This window comes from Anopheles maculipalpis, chromosome 3RL (assembly GCF_943734695.1).
Source record: "Anopheles maculipalpis chromosome 3RL, idAnoMacuDA_375_x, whole genome shotgun sequence".
Lineage (NCBI taxonomy): Eukaryota > Metazoa > Arthropoda > Insecta > Diptera > Culicidae > Anopheles > Anopheles maculipalpis.
The window spans coordinates 919,625-937,794 of record NC_064872.1 but is presented as its reverse complement, the minus strand read 5'-3'; the positions used below and the strand labels follow the sequence as shown (position 1 = coordinate 937,794).

At 46.7% G+C, this 18,170-nt stretch overlaps 5 protein-coding genes across 6 annotated transcripts in view; 2 read left to right on the top strand and 3 right to left on the bottom strand.

Annotated features, from left to right (window-relative positions):
- Positions 1 to 5,581, bottom strand: part of LOC126565594 (mediator of RNA polymerase II transcription subunit 11) — a 103,763-nt gene extending 98,182 nt beyond the window's left edge. Inside the window, exons 1-2 of the mRNA XM_050222786.1 lie at positions 5,474 to 5,581; positions 5,055 to 5,394 (exon numbers count right to left, since the gene is read on the bottom strand). Coding sequence (XP_050078743.1) covers positions 5,063 to 5,394; positions 5,474 to 5,546 — 405 coding nt within the window. The 5' untranslated portion in view covers positions 5,547 to 5,581 and the 3' untranslated portion in view covers positions 5,055 to 5,062. The remainder of the gene's footprint in view (positions 1 to 5,054; positions 5,395 to 5,473) is intronic.
- The window catches only part of LOC126563743 (uncharacterized), a 173,475-nt gene that overhangs the window by 36,876 nt on the left and 118,429 nt on the right, over positions 1 to 18,170 (bottom strand). The gene's annotated exons all lie outside the window — the stretch shown is intronic.
- LOC126564025 (pre-mRNA-splicing factor CWC22 homolog) lies at positions 113 to 3,055 on the bottom strand. The gene is made up of 2 exons (XM_050220927.1): positions 1,681 to 3,055; positions 113 to 1,611 (listed from the first exon to the last, which is right to left on the bottom strand). The coding sequence occupies exons 1-2, from the start codon at positions 3,053 to 3,055 to the stop codon at positions 113 to 115; spliced, it is 2,874 nt and encodes a 957-aa protein (XP_050076884.1).
- LOC126564503 (FMR1-interacting protein NUFIP1) lies at positions 3,463 to 5,034 on the top strand. Its single transcript, XM_050221568.1, has one exon. It carries the CDS (start codon positions 3,463 to 3,465, stop codon positions 5,026 to 5,028), a length of 1,566 nt encoding a protein of 521 aa, XP_050077525.1. The 3' UTR covers positions 5,029 to 5,034.
- LOC126563961 (uncharacterized) overlaps positions 10,071 to 18,170 on the top strand; it is a 31,877-nt gene continuing 23,777 nt past the window's right edge. The window contains exons 1-7 of one of the 2 annotated variants that reach the window (XM_050220831.1): positions 10,071 to 10,254; positions 10,322 to 10,478; positions 10,549 to 10,749; positions 10,847 to 11,522; positions 15,392 to 15,662; positions 15,749 to 16,114; positions 16,941 to 18,013. In XM_050220831.1, coding sequence (XP_050076788.1) covers positions 10,071 to 10,254; positions 10,322 to 10,478; positions 10,549 to 10,749; positions 10,847 to 11,522; positions 15,392 to 15,662; positions 15,749 to 16,114; positions 16,941 to 17,974 — 2,889 coding nt within the window. In that variant the 3' untranslated portion in view covers positions 17,975 to 18,013. Of the gene's footprint in view, positions 10,255 to 10,321; positions 10,479 to 10,548; positions 10,750 to 10,846; positions 11,523 to 15,391; positions 15,663 to 15,748; positions 16,115 to 16,940; positions 18,014 to 18,170 lie in introns of those variants that run through there. The other variant, XM_050220830.1, reaches the window with a different exon arrangement.

The following is an 18,170-nucleotide window of genomic DNA, read 5'->3' as shown; positions in this document are numbered from 1 at the left end:
ATCAGATCCGCTTATGGACGTGAAAAAGAAATGTATTTTTCGAAAACAGTCATAATTACATATCAGTTAAAGGAAGGAGCTCTCATGAACAAACGCACACAAACACACGCATTTAACGGCGCTGCTCATATCCACGATCGCGATGATGATCACGACGATCGTAGTCGCGCTTGGTTTCACAATCACGCGTTCGAACGCGTTGGTCCCGCTCTCGATCACGACGTTTTTGCGGCAACGCTTCATCCCGATGATGCCTGGAAATTTGTTGCTCCCGACTGCGGCTAAAATCGCCACCGTCATCATCATCAGCCCGATGACGATGTTGACGATTTTCATACTCATTCGGCGGATGTCTTCCTCCACATCTTTCACCCTTCTTTGAGCTATCTTCATTCTTCTCCTGTCTTCTTCTATCTTCGTATCTTTCTTCTTCATCATTTCGCTTCTTTTTCATCTTTTCGATACGAACCTTATCCCCTTGTTTGCTGCGCATCGATCTTTTTTTATCCGATTGTTTTTTCTTTTCAGCTTGCTTTTTATGTTTGCTTGAAGCTTTTTCCTGTTCTTTGTTCTTTCTTCGGCTTTTACGTTTGCTTGATCCTTTCTCCGATTCAGAGCTGGAGCTCGTGCTGGTGCTGCTGCTGTTGCTACTGTCCGAATCTGAGGATGATGAATCCGACGATGACGATGTACTGTCCGAATCAGAATCAGAACTGCTGGAATCGGAATCACTCGAACCGCTCGGGGCAACCGGTGCAGCGGGTAATGGTTGAATGACCGGTTTTGGGGCATGCTTCAAAAATTCACGCAACTCGTCCGTTAACCCACCGAGCCCGATCGAGGTGAAGTAGTTGATGGCAAAGCGTGTGTTTTTCGGGTTGTCTCTTGGAAACAGACCGGAGAACGGTTCCTGCAGCGTTGGATCTTTTAGCCTAGCGTTCAGCTTGAACAGTCCCATATATTCGGCCAGCTCTTGAAAGAGGATCTTTATGAATATTCGGCTCGAGCTGGTTGTGTCTTCCTCGTTGAGTCGGATGCATTGCAGCACATCCCAACCGATCGAGTCGGTAAACAATAGATGGGCGAAGAATTTGCTCACATTGCGCAAACGGTTCGTGTCAAGCCGGTGCGTCGTCGTGTACGTGTCCTGAAAGATCTGCTCGAACGGTGCGATGTACATTTTGTTGATCATGCAGAACCGTTGCGCAAGCAGACCATAGAATTTTTCGTACGTTCGCTGCTCGGCACAGCAGTCGAGAAACATGTGGCACAGTTCCTGCTCCTGTCCCGGCTTCAGTTCCATCTTCATCAGCTTGTGCGCACATTCTTCGTAATCGAGACTGGAATGTATCGTAAGATAGATCGTACGTCGCAGCGCAATAAGATTGGTTTCCGTGTTGTCGATAATGGTGTCCTGCTTTTGTTTACCACTCTCGCCCTCGTCCGAATCACTGCCAGCTTCATCGTCATCGGATTCACTGTCACCGCTCGATGAGTCACTCTTATCTGCATCCTCATCGTCGTCCTCAGCGTCGCTGCCGAGTATTTCCCGGCTAATTTCTTTATACTTTGCTTCGTTTGCTTCATACTCCGGATCTACCTTGAAAACGTCTGAAAAGAGGAGAGGAAAAACTCTAATTCGGCCACAAATTGTACACAAATGAAACCCATATTGCTTACTCAGTATGTCCTGCGTGTCAGTTGCTTCATCCAGCATAATCAAGTGAGTGAATTGATCGTCTTCCTCGACAAGCTCGAGTGCATCAGCCACCGCAACATGATCCTTGAACCCGTCCTTTCTAATCTGAAACACCACCTCGATCATGTACTGTACGCGCTTGTCCAGCTTTCCTTCGTGAAGGATGTTTTTAAGCATTTCAAAAATCGCATTTATACCCTTGCCCGACACTTCCGTCAACTTTTGGCCGACCTCCTTCAGGAACGCGATCGCAACCTCCACCGAATCGTCAGTCGGATTTTCAACAAGCAAGGTCAGAATTTCCAGCGCCAAAATCTCATGAGCGACGCGCTGATTGACCAAGTGCGCCACAAAACGAGACGCGGAAAGACAAATCGATTTGTCATTGCGTCGGAACCCACGCTTAAACTGGATGACCAGACGTTGTAGCAGCAGTTCCCCAATGTTTGGGAACTTGGAGTTTATGATCGCTACTAGCGCTGCATAGACGTGCGTGAAGGTGGGTGAAGCAGCCTGTGCCTGGATGATGGAACGGCAAAGCAAACCGCGACCACGGATTATGTTTTCCCGCAGCAACTCGCGCGTAATCACGCCAATGTTGTCCACGTTCACCTTGTTGATAAAGCCATGAATCGACTTCTTAAGCGCTTCCCAGGAAATGCGCTGATAGGCTGCGGATGCTTTGTCCGTAATTTCCGCCTGCATCATACGCAACTTGGCTGGTGGAATATACGCGCCGCCCGTTTTGGACGTTAGCAAGTCCACCGTTTTGCGGATCGCCGGTTTTTCATTCCGTAGCAATGACTCGTCACCTTCCTCCTCTCTTCGGTCGGGTTTTGTGCGGTTATCGTTTCCCTTTCCCGAGTCCCTCTTTCGGTACGCGTCATCGTCTCGACGGTTGTAACGGCGTTGATCCCGAGAACGAGATCTTGAGCGGGATCGAGAATAGGAACGCAATCGTGAATCGGAACGATTCCGGTGCCGTCTTCGGTTACCTCCGTGGCGACGACGTGATCGACTCCTCGAACGTGATCGGGACCTCGACCGAGATCGTCGCCTTGAACGGCTTCTTCTAGCATCTCCTCGTTCGTGTCTTTTGCTGCGGGATTCATATTTCTTGTCGATGTCGGATCGATTCGAGCGGGACCGGGAACGTGACCTAGAGGAGGAAGGTTCCGAGGACAGTTCACCTTCCTCTATCGTATCGTTCCGTCGAGTCACGACGGATTTCAATCGGTTAGCTGGTGGGCTAGCGCTTCTTGATGTCTCCCGATCCTTGTCCGCTTTTGCTGTAGTTCCGGCATCATCCTTTTTTGTCGTCGGTTCTGCCACAGTCGGCTCCTCGATGTCGGGCATTGTGAGGTAATCCACTTAAAACACTTTCACAGCAGAACAGAAAAAACTTGCCTTTTCGCACCAGAACGTACGCGTAAACAGCTTGTACTATGTTTTTCACGCTCCTTTTACCGACAACTGAAATTTGATGTCAAAATGACAGTCGAATATGTCAGAAATATGGAAAAAAAATCCCAAAAAGTATATATTTACGATAGAATTATTTAAAACAAAACACCTTAAAGCCATGCAAGAATATCAAGCTTCACTTTAATTTAAATATTTTAGGAGAATAAAAAGATATATGCATGAAGAAATTGCTACCAAAAAGGTATTCCATTGAACATTTGGCAACACTGCGCTGGATGGTGCAGAACAGTTTGTAAACAAGCCAGGAACGGACCACGCGCCTGCTTCACATCATAACAATGGCTGAAGCCGAAAAGTTTCTTCTACCACCGCCCAAATTTAAAGACGAGGTAAAGAAAAGTCTCGATAGCTTTAGTCGTCACCTGAATCCTCATTTTTCAACACCGAACGGAATGCTGCTAGCGCGCGATAAACAACCGCCACCGATGTACGGACCACGTGGTACTACCGTTCCCCCGCGGTTCCTGAGCAATCCACGGAAGCGTCCAGCAGGTGGGTCACCTTATTCAAACCATGGAAACAACCGGCATGTACAGCCAGGAGGTGGTAACTTTCAAAACAATTACCAAGGAGGTAAACACAACCGTCCACCAAGGCTCCCGAACAATGGTGGATTCGATAAGGAGGTGAAACCGGAATTGTTAGTTTTGGATTGGAAATTGTGGTGCGAAGGATGCGACGTTAATTGCCGCACGGAGCAAGATTACCAGCAACACCTATCCAACCATACATCGTGTACCGTTTCGGGTTGTAAATTTGTTGGCCATCCGATGATCATGAAGCGGCATCAGCGCCAGACGCACCGAGATGGTGCTGCTTCGAAGGAGACCTCGGTGGGACCATCGGAAGAGGAGATTGAACAATGGAAAGAAGAACGTCGCAAACGTTACCCTACGAAACAGAATGTTATTCTAAGACAAAATGCACAGGAAGCACGGTTTACTCGCGGTGAACGTATAGAGGAAAACAAGGATCGTTTTCCGAAATGGCCTTCAGCAACGAACGACGAATCTCGGGAAAACGGACCAAGAAGAGACAATGGTCCTCCCACGGCCAGGAGAAAACGACCGAAGGGTAGAAAGCGGCCCACGATTCCAGTACCGTCGACGGTAGTTGAAGAGTATCCGGGTAGAATATGCTTCAAAGGAACTTCAACGTTAAAAGACTACAAAGATCCACCACTGAATGGCTTGACAATGCTTGGGGACTACGGATCAAGTAGTGAAAGTGAGTCAGACGAGGAAGAACCGGCAGATGAAGTGGTAGAGTCGAAATTAATAGTGGAATCAGAGTACGTGCTCAGCGAAGGCGAAATAGTAGGCGAAGTGCCTAGCAATGGAACCAATCGTTACTTGGATGGATCAACACGACCGAAAACCGAAGTAGAAACTCAGTCAATTTGTACGAGTACGGAAAATGCTGCCAACAAAGCTGTAGAAGTTGTCAGTGAAGAAATTGTGAAGAACGAGAGTGTTCCTGCTGGATCGTCAACAAGCGCCATTGCGGGTACGGAAGTAGAAGCTGGACCATCCACAAATGCACCAAGTTCTTCAGCGGGAAAAGGATCCAAACAACAAAATTCTAAACACGGCAACAACACCTTCAAGGGTAAAGGTGCGATAAAACGCAACAGACCCTTATTGGACTATTCGAAGCTTCGTCGATCGAACCAGAACACAATGCTGGAGAAACTGCTCGACTCAGACATCCGGCATGAGCGGAACGTGTTGCTGCAGTGTGTGCGACATGTAATAGTGAACAAGTTTTTCGGAATAGGACAAGTGAATGAGGAAAAAGCACCGACGACTCATGTTAGTAATGTTAGCGAAGATGCTAAGGATTGAAATACATGGTTTTGTTTATTAAATACTTTTCACTCTACAGCATAACGCCAGCCGTGCTAGATGAGGCATTCTGTCCAACACGGTTACTTTGCATTCGATTCGCTTGTATGTAGCGCATTTTGCACTCCTCCAGATCCTTTATGCGTGACTTGACGTGCTGAATGCGGTGCCACGCCATTTGCAGTACCTTAGCGGATGCGTAGCCGGAACCTTCGTGCGGTTGTCCGGTGGAAACCTGCGTGAGATAGTTTATCTGTTCGGACAGTTTCGTCTCGACGCTGTTCAGCGACTTTAGGAACTGGTTCACGTTTGTTTCCGTTGCTTTTTGGCTCGTTTTTTCCTTGCTCAGCTCCATCAGGGCGGCTCCTGCCAAGAGGAAGCACAAAACGGATTTGAACGGGGAAATCGAACGGAAATAGTTGTACATCGAGAAAGTGTTACTTACCGGCACTTTGCAAGCACAGTATTAATTCCCGTTCAATGTGATCCAAAGCTTGTATTTTATCAATCGCGGTCATCGTGAATATTTCCGTACCGTTTTATTGGGTGATGAAGAAATGTAAACAACCCGCGTCTCAAGACAGCATCTCATTGCATCTGTCAAGGTAAACAGCACTGGAAAATGGGGCCGGCGATGGCAACACTGCCATCATCTGACAGCTGAGCAGAAATTAATCACGCACACAAAGCAAAGCAAAAAAGAATTTCCGTCGGTGCTCGTCGGTGTTGCCGAAGGACGGGCACGCGGTGTAACTACTTTTCTTGGTTCTTGGTGTCGAACCGTGTAAAATGTCGTCCTCTGCGGGAAGATGAACATTTCTGTGCCTAACCGACGCGGTCACGTCGAAATTTTGTTTTTGGTTTGCTGTTCGTAAGTGAGTACGCACGAAGAGCGTGTGCAGAAGGTTTCTCCGTTGCCGACCGACCATCCGCACCCGGGGTGGGCGTTTTTCTTCTGTCCTGTTTTGGATCGTGCTCGGCGATGAAGATAGTTGCTGCTGCTGTTTTAGCCTGTGATACGCCTGTGAAAGCAAAGATTTGTCCTACCGTTCTACCGGGAGTGTCCCCAAGCCAAGCGTTTCGCTTAGAAAAAGAGAATCCATTGTGTTCCAGTACGTGTCGGAGCAAGTGATTGTGTCGGTTCCGGATCCATTGTCCGGGACGAAGAACACAAACATTATTAACGGGTTGCGCTACAGCAACACGGTGGTGGCATGGTCGGACGGAAGATCGAGTGAAGCGGTGTGCGGCAGTTAAAAAGGTGAAAAGAAAATATTTTTGGGTGCCAGTGATCTTGTCCCCTTTGGTTGGTAGTGAAGAGCGACGGGTGTCGGCGGCGGCTGCGGCTACAGTGTTACTGGTGTGGCCTGTGTATTGACTGAAAGAGATTTTTCACTTTTCCTCTTCCGAATGTAAGTGATGCTAATTATAAATCTGGGTATGGGAATATTTTATGCTTGCTTTGCCGTTCGGCAGGGGAGGACCCCAAATGTCTAAGGCCAGGCGCATATGTGTCTTCCTAGTTTGGAAAACATTCCGCTCGTTTTTATCTCCTTATTATTAACCGCCAACAATTGAACGCCCTTTGTATTACCTTCCACCCGCCAACAATTGAACGTCCTTTTTATCAGAAGTCCAAAAAGATGATTCGAATGACTGACCAAGCGATAAAAGCTTTAGCGAGAGATAAGTGCAACGGCAAACGCGGGCTTGATTGATCGCTGAACCGCAAAAAAAAAAAAACGTCGACCAACTTCCACCGCTTACGAGGTGACGATGATGATGATGATGCGTTCATTCTAGGTGAAGATCAGACGAAGCACAGCAGTGATCGTATCATCGATGTTGTTTGCTTGGTGTCGTCGCCGGATGCCATTGGACATTTGCCTGTGTCGCCATGAAATTTATTTTTCTATTTATAGTAACGATCGAGCGTCGAATGAATCTTTTGAAACGCGGCCCTGCACCACAATCGTAGCGTTGCCGCACGATGGGTGCACGGGAACATTCAGCAAGCAGAGGATCAATGTTGTTGAGTGGACAGAAAACAAAATGTGTGTGTGTGTGTGCTTCGTTCGATTCCGAGAGTCCAAATGTCTGCGACTAACGGAGAAAAGAGGCGGCGTCCACCCGGATTGGGAAATGCATGCACGTGAATTCACAGCTCACGCCGAGTTGAGTGCTGGTTTATTGCCCTTTCGATCGCGCTCGGTATGTGAAAAGCGGCATCAACAATCTGATCGTCGATCTGCTCCTCAAAACGCAACCTAACCGATAAAACACTCCATCGACTAATGCAACCGGGTGGGTCATAAAACGGGTGAAAAATAACAAAAATGTAATAAGGACATATTCCTCGTCGCTTTCTCGGCTCTGCTTGCTTAAGGGGACAGAATGCCGATCGTAACTCATCTGTAAAACTGTTTAGCTTTCGGTAGACAAAAAGGCAAACGCTTGTTCCTAGCTATATTTAACCAAGGGTGTGAAGCATTTAATATGTTTTAAATCCTCGGTATTTTTTTCGTATTTCTTACTTTCTCACCACTCGGAGGGGGGGTCAAATGAAAACACCTGTTGTAAACGATGTGTCTTGTCATACAATCCGCACGAAGAATGTTTGGTCACACGGTAAAAAAGATAAAAGACTTTGTCTAAATATTTGCAGTTTTTGTTGAAACGAGAAGATTTCTTGCAAGTTTTCCTTAAGAACGCTTCGTACAATTAAGGAAATTCTCTGCATCTATTTGCTGTTTTAGTTACATCCAACTCCACGTGTCTTAAAGCAAAGCGCGCGCGTACAATAAATCTATCGCGCAACGTGTGTGTTGCCACCAGCAACGTCGCATCATCGTTCTCGTCGGTTTTGTGGGTGAATTGTTTATGAGACTAATTTTCAAACCTCTCACCCTCCCATTTTTGGACCGTTGCCAGGGTTCAGCAGGGTGTAGTGGAATGAGTTATTTAGCCTGCCTGCTAGTTGTGATTTTCGCACATTTCACATGGTGTAATACAAATCGATTGGGAGAATCCCCTTTCGCTTCGAATGGCAATGGTGTATGATGTGGGTGCTTAAATTTTCCAAATTACAATTTAACAAAGTTGAGTAAGATTTATGTAAAGCTGGTTGCCTCCTTCCTATGACGTTTATTGTGAAAAAAGCATCTCACTTTGTAATAGTTTTACAGCGGATGTATTATGTATCTTCTTTTCCCTCTTGAGTGGCATTTTGGTTGATGCCACCACACATCGCCATTATGGAAGCGATGGGTGCTGTCACTTGTGCTCGTCAGCTCCCTAGGGCAGGCAGCCGCAGACTAAGGGATTCTATATTTTCAAGAATATGTTTTGCCAAATAAATTTCCTCGAAAATAACGCATCACGAGCGTTGCGGGGACTTTCTGGGGGCTTTTCCTTGGATGATTCGCCTGTCTGTCGCGAAAAAAACAGTTTTTGGCAGTTCTCGTTATGTGCTATCAGAGACCAGACCAACCCAGCAGTGGGACGAATCGGTTGTGCTGTGCGCTTAGGACGGTGTGTAAGCCCGAATCACCAGTATTTGGGTGCGATTTCCACAGGAAAGAATTGCTCGTTCTCCCGTGAACGTGGAGGAGGTGTTTGATCGTCTCTAAACTTTCTTAATCAACCGTTTCTTAATCGATCCTACACGACCATAGCTTGGGACTAGTATCTCTGCGCGTAGTGTGTACGTGTTAAATTGACCATTGTCAGTTTGGTTTCTGGCCATTCTTTTCACGCAACATTAACGTAGTGCTTCTTTAAAAGCGTAAGTGAACGGAAAGATCGCGATTGTGGTGTGGTGGTCTGAGCAAGCAAATATATCAAATATCAATTTTGTTCCTCGTTTTGTAGATATACTTCACCACGCAGCAATATATGTATTGCGATCGGCAGCTTCCGTCCCACGGCCCACGGTCATTTGTAATATAAAGATCTCCTGGGAGAAGTCGCGTGATCACGAGCCAAGAGTCGCGGAATAATTATAGAAATTTAGCAAGCTGAAGCCGTAGAAACCTATGATATCGCGCGCAGGATCCGTCGAATAAATGAGCGATGAGCAACTACTGGCAGGCATCCTTTTGCAGCCCATGAAGATTTAACCAGTGATCCAGTGACTTGTGATCGCGAGTTTGGGTTCGGCAGACGTTGCTCTTGTAGTTCAGTTCAGAGTTCACAGAACAAACACTTGATCATGACTATGCATCAAAACTATGTTGTCCTTGTATGGTACATCATTATGGTGATGATACTGATATATCTGTTCGTTTTCTCACAGTAGCAGGGCACACAAATCATACACTTAAATTCAAGAACTCGCAGAATTAAACAAGATAAACGATATTTCCATATTTTCGTTTGCCGCAACGAATGGATGGCATCAATCGGGAATCAGATCTCCGAATCGATCCCTCTTTCGAAAGGGCTTTCTAACTTTATCTCATAAAAAATCCATTACTTTCGAGATGATCGAGCGCGGAGATCGTGGATAAAATGAGTAACATATCTTAGGTTTGATTTGATATAAATAAATTATACAAAATACAAAACAAATCCTCGTTTGTGCCTTTTTTGACGCAGTTGCGACGCTAAGAAATATGCGTTGAGAAAGATGAATCGATCAGCACACTTTAAAAGCATTTCTTTTAAACAATTCTGTCCGTTACTATTGCCGAATGTCAAAAGGTTCATCCGTGCGTCATACTGTCTGTGTTGGATGAGATATGGAAAATTGTAACTGCCATTCGTACGTACGCATATGTGATGCTCGTCGTCATCCTCTTCCGAACATATTTCACGTATTGGGTTGGGCGTGTTTGAGACATACAAGGCGACTATTTTTAAGCGTGTGGAATTCGATCTGCCGCCATCCCCTACCGCACAGGGTTGATTTATTTGTAAAAGAAAGAGTTGCCATACTGCATACTGTTTTGAATGAATATTGTTGCCACGTGAAGGAAATTCATTTTCCATCGTTTTCATGTTTTGAATTTACTTACAGAACGAACATTGCGGTGTGCTCCGGAATGGACGCTTCGATAATTACGGTACAGGCACAGTACTCTTTCAAGGGTTCCAACAATGACGAACTGTGCTTCAAGAAGGGTGACATCATAACACTGACACAGCGCGAGGAAGGTGGCTGGTGGGAAGGTACATTGGGCGACAAAACGGGCTGGTTTCCCAGCAACTATGTTAAGGAATATGCCGGTAAGTTAAGTGTGTGATTTGCGAGCGAAAATAGTTTACCGATTGCTATGTGGTACACCCCAACCAGGACCTTTGCCCCTGTCCGAAACAATACGACCGCCGGAGGAAATACAGGCCTTCCGATCGGTCGTCTTCCGTGACTTGCTGGAAAGTGAGAAAGCGCATGTCGCCGAGCTGCGAGGATTGGCCGAAAACTTCCTGGAACCGCTGGAAGGCAGCCAGATGTACGTAAAGCCTCGTTATTGCTGGATTAAAGTACTAGTATTACAACTTTTTCTTTGCACCTATTGTTAGACTCGCTGCCAACGAATACACACAGCTGATGTGCAACTTTCTAGAAGTGGTGGAAATGCACGAAGAATTTTTGCAAACACTGGAAGACTGTAACGATCGCGTAGGGAAAGTGTTCTTATCGAAGGCGCCAACGATGAAGAAAATACACCAATTCTACTGTGCCGCCCATCCTCGTGCCATTGTGATAGTTGATAAGTTTCGGTAAGTGACACATTTTGCAGGTTTCCAGGTCCTGCTGGTGGTAGATTCTTATTCTAATTTTGTAATTTACTTTCTTTCCGATTGTTTTTACAAACAGCGAAGAGCTAAATGTGTTCATGGAAAAGCAGGGTGCAGCCAAACCGGGTCTGCTGGTCCTTACCACAGGCCTTTCGAAACCCTTCCGGCGCCTGGACAAATATGCCGCCATACTGCAAGAGCTGGAAAGGCACATGGAGAGCGGCCATCCGGATAGGGGCGATACGCAGCGTAGCATTGCCGTGTACAAGGACATAGCTTCGTCCTGTTCCGCCACCCGGCGGCAGAAGGAGCTAGAGCTGCAGATATTGACTGGGCCGGTGCGTGGTTGGCAGGGCGCTGAATTGAGTACGCTCGGTGACATCATACACATGGGAAGTGTGGCGGTCGGGCCGGAGCATAAGGATCGTTACTTGGTGCTGTTTCCTCAAACGCTACTAATACTGAGCGTAAGCCAACGAATGAGCGCTTTCAAGTATGAGGGAAAACTTCCTCTGACGGGAATCACTGTGAATCGGTTGGAGGATACGGATCAGATCAAAAATGCGTTCGAAATCAGTGGCACACTGATCGATCGTATCGTAGCCGTGTGCCAAGGGCCGAATGAGGCCAATCGGTGGGTGGAACTGCTCAGTCCCAAGTCTGGTGCGATCGAACAAAACAGCAGTGCAGGAGCGGTGGACATGAAGCGCAACGTTAGCAGCTCAGCAGTAAATATCCCACAGCCTCCGCCTCATGTGAGTAATAATCATGTGTGTATGAGTGTTTTCTATGTGGTATTAGGTGTGATACTTCTCTATGGACAGAAATGAATGTGAGTGGGGGGATCACGGTGCTCTTAGGTGGAATGTACATTAAGGATTTATTATGTTGTTTTTATGATCGTTCACAAATGAACTGTAAGTGTGTGTGGGTTCTATCATTTAAATCTTTATTTTCTCTTTTTTTCTCCAATTTGTTCAATCTTCACAAAAAACACCCTTTTTCGATTTTTCGAAACACGTGTCTGGTGGCGGTTGGCATCTTCTTTTTTGATCATGAATGGTTTTTTTTTTATTCGTACAAACCAATTCCGTCTGGTGGTTTAATAGGGTAAAAAACAGTTAGCACTCGATTCTCGTGGCTACAGTACTCGTGTATCAGTATGTGCATATGATAGTGGTGGCCAGTGGCATGGAATGTATGGTGCAGAGTTTGTGGCGACACTTCCTCCGTCTAACTATCCGCCTACCGCCCCGTACACTGAGCTGACCAACTATTTCCGGCGCCTTTTTCGGGCGGGAGAATTGTCGCGATATGTCGTACAAGCTTTGCTATATCCTCAAGTGACACGAACGTATGCTAAAGAGGAGGTCATCATGAGACGCCGTCGGCATAAAACTACAGTACGGATGCAACGACGTGAGAAGGAAGCTGCGGTACGTGCCGAATTGCCAGAGCAGAGTGTAGTTGTGGCGAAATCCTCAGATCAGTCACAGAACAGAAAGGAAGTGGAAGTAGGAAATGGTGTTTCAGATGAAAGGCACCAACCGAGCGACCACAGCTACAATTCTAGCGATTCCGGAAGCTCGTCCTGTGCCTCATCGTCCTGCTCCCGGAGTCGGTCGAATTTTGAACGACAAAATGCGGTAGATTATGTGGAGGAAGATGACGATGCGTACGAAACGATCACGTTTTTTGCTGGTAAAAGTAAAACGAATGCTGATAGTAGCTGTGAAGACAGCACAGTGTATGAAAGTTATGATGATCCGCACTGTACTGAGGGTGGTTCGTTTGAGTATAAAAACGACACGAGGAAAACTTCTGCGACAAGTTCGGAAAAGAGAGAAGAAGAGGATAATCTTTCGGAAGAAGCATATTGTGATAATGGTAGAACACGTAGTTCAGAAATGATCGGTTCAGCTGCTGTACCATATTTGCGCCTGAACGATCGGGAATCACTCAACAGCAATAGCGATGCACATGCGGGCAGCGGTCAATCGAACGCTGCACGAGCGTCGGGAATCCATACATCCACGGCACGTTTGCTGTTGGGCGATTTGAAACAGCAATGTTCGGAACAGTCGCAAATGTCTAGCTTCGAACATCGAGCACCCCACGGACGTATGGCCTGCGAGAACTTGCTCAATCTGGACGAGTCAATGAAGATAAAACACTCTTTGCAACAGAAAACGATCACCGAGGAACGGCACAGCATGCCGACGTACTTCGTAGGCAATCGCTTCAACAACTCGTCAGTGACGGAAATATACATTCCTTCGTGGAAAGAAGACTGCAAGGTTGGAGATGGACAGGGACCCACAGCGACGACTTCACCACCAAACGCCAACACAGCTATTGGCGCGGGCAGTACCGATCGTAACAGTGTACATTCCAGTTCGCTAGACATACCCGCCGTCGTTCCCGTGCCCGATCCGATAACGGCCGAGCTGCTGTACAACTTTCCTCCAGCCGAAGTTCTCGACATGCCAGATCGGATGCTCGGATGTTTGTCACGGGAGCAATCACCATTCCGTAAGCATTCAATAAATTCTGATAAAAAACTTGTGCTAAATCCAAATCATCATAGAAAAGACAAGGACGATTCACAGTCAAATACGGCCAAAGGATCGGAAGCGAGGGCAGGAAGCAATAAAGGCATGTTGGAAGCTGCTACAAGCGTATCTGCCAGACGTTGTCTTAGTTATCAGTATGTGGAGCTATCTGCTAAGAAGCCCGATGCCAACAACAACAGTGTGCATGGTGGAGATAGAGCAAAATATGATAAAAGTTTCAAGAACCGTCGAGAAGATGGTTCCGATCACCACCCAATGACTGGTTGTGGTACCAACTGTCCGGAGCATAAGTGTCGATTTTGTAGTTTCTATTCACGGGGCCATAGTCCCCATTCGAGCGATTCAGGTATGGCCGGTAGTTGTACGATCTCGTCGCCAGATGGGCCCGCTAAATTTTCCGGTGATTTTCTTCTTTGTGATTATGCAGAGCAGCGTACGCTGGGCGAGGACGCTGAAGCTCGCGGAATACTGCACGATCGAGAAACTCGCGGGGTGGATGTGGTCGATGGCATGGGACGTGAGTGTTCCCAGTCGTATGCGCTGAGACAATCGCGCTCAAGCCACAATTTGGGTCGATTTGCGCTCGTTCGTGAGAGTGAGTTCGATTATACTGATAGTGGACAGTACGATCACCATAATGATCAGCATGCTCATGATAATTCTCAGTCCCATAATCGGCGGCAAGGCTCCATGAAGCATAAGTCCACTGTGGCGAGTGGTATCGGAGTGGCCCCGGTAGTGCTGGAACAGTCCGAACAAATCGATAGACATTCTCTGCACTACGAACAAGCAGGAAACGAGCGGACAGTGCGTAGTCGCAGTGAGGATCGTGTGTTATCATCATTCTCCTCGCCCGGTCGGGATGCTTCAGAACCCAGACACTATTCTGGCCGCAGCCGTATAGTAGTGAATCTGTTCGATCGTTCGTCCACAGCTGCTACGCAGCGCGTACTCACACAATCGTCCGTACCGCCGTACGGCGAGACTGCGGCGGATAGGATCACATACAAAACGGGTCTCTATGCACACTGGTGGAAAAAGGAAAAGTTACCGATATTTGTCGTCACGAGCAACGAGTCGCTGAAATTGCCACCGGCCTCTGGGCCACTGTCGCCACGCCATGCACCGTGTAGTGGTGAAAACAGTCATGATAGAGGTATTACTATTAGTAGCAAACCCACGACCAGCCAACAGGGTGACAGGGTGATTCCTTCCGGTGGTGATGATGGTCCGTTACATCGTCCCAATCTTTCTGCTAACCATGAAGGTGCCGCTCGGGGTTCAGGCAAGAGTGTTTCTTCCGTTTTTTTGTTGTTGATTGAGTTAGTTGTTTTGATTTGCTGTTTCCTGTTGTTGGTTTTATTGTGTTTTTCTTCTGTTTCGTTTTCCATTTACATCCTTTCATCTTGTGTTGCTTGTGTTCTTCTCATTCAGTATGGTTGTTAATTTCCATGTAATTTCAATATTTTATCTCGCAGAGCAGTGTACAGTTTTTTTTTCACCGAATGAGTCTAGTAAAGTAAACTCTATATTGGTGATGCTCTACTAGTTTCGTTGCGGTTGTTACACGTGGCGCAAAATCACCAGGAATGCGGATGTGCTTGCTTGTGTGTGTTTGTTTGTTTTTACAATCATAAAGCTCTGTTGTACATAAAGTTTAGCCAATGCACCCTGCCTGAGCCCTGCGAGCGAGCATATTCCCATCAGTATAATCACATCTTCATAGGACACACCGCGGACTAGCCGAATGCACACTAATATCAATCGCCCTTCACGTTCGCTTTTCGAGCACTGTTTCATCCACCTGCACCACCTTTCCATGGCTTAACCGTTTGCGATCGAAGTATCGTGAATTTTTTGTTATCAGCTCATTTCAAACCATCGCTGCATATATCCTCCAATATCTCCTTCACTTCCTGTGCTGTGGGCAGTTCAATGTGAATGATGAATGGATTTGTGAATTGGTTGCTTACTAAGGAACTGAGAAGCCTCGGTTCTTGCTTGAAAAAATGCTTGATCGTTAATGAATGCCGTTGGTTTTTGTAACACAGATGTCACCACCGTCAGCAACCGGAAACAGCCACCCGTCTCGGAGCGGCACGTCCAGTATCGTGCAGCACATGTCGCAACACAAACGCAGTCAATCGTTCAATCACCATCTCAGCTACAATCAAGTTCAGCAACAGCAGCAGCAGCTCCAGCAACAGCAACTAAAGCAACATCCACCGAATCCAAGTCTGTTAGCTTCCCCGAACTCCCTGAACCTAAATCGTCACGAGGCAAATCAGGCGGCACCAAATCAAAAAGGTTTTTCGGAAAAAGGTAAGAAAAACGATGAGTTTCTAGCCAGTACCTAGCTGCACCGTCTCCAACTGATCCACTCGAAAAATTATGTTGTTTAATTTTAGTTAATTGGAACATTACAAACCTAAGACCGGCACCTCCATTGCGTCCAGCCTTTTTAAGCTCGGTAGCCGTCAGTAGTGCTGGCGGTGGTGCGGCGGGTGGTGGATCGGGAGGCGGACGAAGTGCAACGGCAAGCATTACGGGAAGCATTGGTGGAGCGGCGGTTAGCTGCGTCGGTGGTGGGAGCAATAGCAACAGTGGAGGAAGCAGTTCGGGCTTGAACGCCTCCGACAGCGTGCACCACTGTCTGTCTTTCAGCTCGAGCAGCAAGGTTTCGCCCACCTACGAGGAGGACGCATTGGTGCTGCGCGTCATTGAAGCATACTGTGCCGCTTACCAGAGCACCTCACGCAACACGATGCACTCAGGTATGTGTATAATTTTTTATTATCTCACCACGTGGAATGCTTATTTTCTCGCCATTGTAATATGTTGTTTGTTTGAGTTATTCATTAAGTGTCCTCTAATAATTGGCTATTTATTAATCGCACCCGGTGTGGTATAGGCTTATTGTGTGTGGTCATGATGAAGCGAAAACATTTGTGTTGGGGGCAACGCTGCGGCGTCAGAAGATGCTTTCTTCAAATTGTGGACATGTTAGTGCTTCAAGTGTGGGACAGTATTCTCCGATTCTACGATATGGTTGCTTAATCACGGCACGCTTTTCAGTTCTGTTTGTGTATTTTCGCGCGGAAAAATAGGGCAATAAGATCTTGTTCCTGTTTCCATTATAGTGTTATAATATTTGTGTATTTGATTTCACACATTTTCTCTCACTATTTTAAGTTCACATCTTAAGCATGCAATTTTATTTTTAAATGTTGCATCTTTTTTATTATCGTGTTTAATTGTCTATCAAAGCTTGGCAAGACTTTTTCTAATGATTTGCATCGCTCGTTTTTGTTGAAATCACATGAGATTGCAAATGAAATGAAAACGATAGATAGAAGGCTAAACTGTTTTATCGTATTATGTCTTCTCTCTTTTCTCAATTCCTTTAAATCCCATTCCTTTCATGACGGCGTGACGACGACATAATTCGTTATCGATCGTTCGTTTTTTTGTTTTGCTGATTTAATGTAAACGTGACGTAATAACACGTTCTAATGGTTCTGCTGCCTATAAAATGCACCATCCTGATTTTCCTTCACACAAACACTCTCCAAATGGCACTTCAATGTTCACGAACCACAGCACTGCTACCATGGACACCGTGTTTGCCAATCCGTGGTGGAAAGCTGAAAACAAGTAAACACTTTTCCTCGTCCAATCCACAACTACCCTTCACCTGCTCTTCACTGTCGTCCTATCTTCCGAGCGGTGGCGGTATCAAGAACAGCAGGACACACACCTCGACAAACAGCATTAACTCGTCACACATTTGGCGGGAAGCAAGTCCGAACAGTTTCAATCTTTACGCCGCCTCGATCGCGACCCTCAATACGGCAAATGGTGTCCCGCAGTCTCAGCAGCACCAGCAACTACAGCCTCAGCAGCAGCAACACCACTCACAACGCGCTCGCTATTCGATCGGAGGCTACGGCAGTACCGAATGGCGATCACACTCGGAAGAGTCCGGCCGCAGTACTAACGGTGGACCGCGCTCGATTAACACGTTTAAGACTGGATCACCATCCACCATCGCCTATCATAATCCGATAGCACGATCTGGCTCGAACTACGATAACATTTTCATGAACTCAAACACCAATACGCCACTGTTGTCGCGCGTTTCAAAGCAACAGACCGTGTGGATGAATGCAAATCAAGCTCCAGGTGTTGCAGTTTTAAACCATTCGTACTATCAGCACCATCATCATGCTTCTCCGCATCACCATCGGTATCGGCACCGGACGACGAGTCGTGAGCTGGATGCGGTTGTTGCCGATAGAGACACGAGTCCACCACCGCCAGCACCGGAAGCTGGTGGATACATTGGCGACTATATGGCCCTTGGACACACGTCCGGTGTCGGCACTGGTGTGTCGTTGTACGATCGTCGCTTGAATCGCTCGTTCGAAACAGCACAGGGACTGAAAAGAAATTCAAAAATATCACAACTCCGACGTTCGACCCCCCAGCTAAACGGTGACGATGGAGATAACGATGACGACAGAACGGGACGAGGTTCATCAATGCAGGAGGATAACCTGCGCGACGATATGTCACGCAACTCGGTGTCATGCTGCAATAAGCTGTGGATGTTTTACTGGCAGCATCATCGATAGGACAGATAAACTTTTGTAGCCATCTATTAGCATTCTGTTCGTGCCATATGTGAACATGTTGCCGAATGCAACTGACTTACCTACACTTAGGCTGTTATCTTGTCGCTTAGCGAAGGATATTCGTAAATTATGCACTACTATGCATTGGTATAGTAGTCGACACGACCAGCTACACATTGATCATCATACATGCATA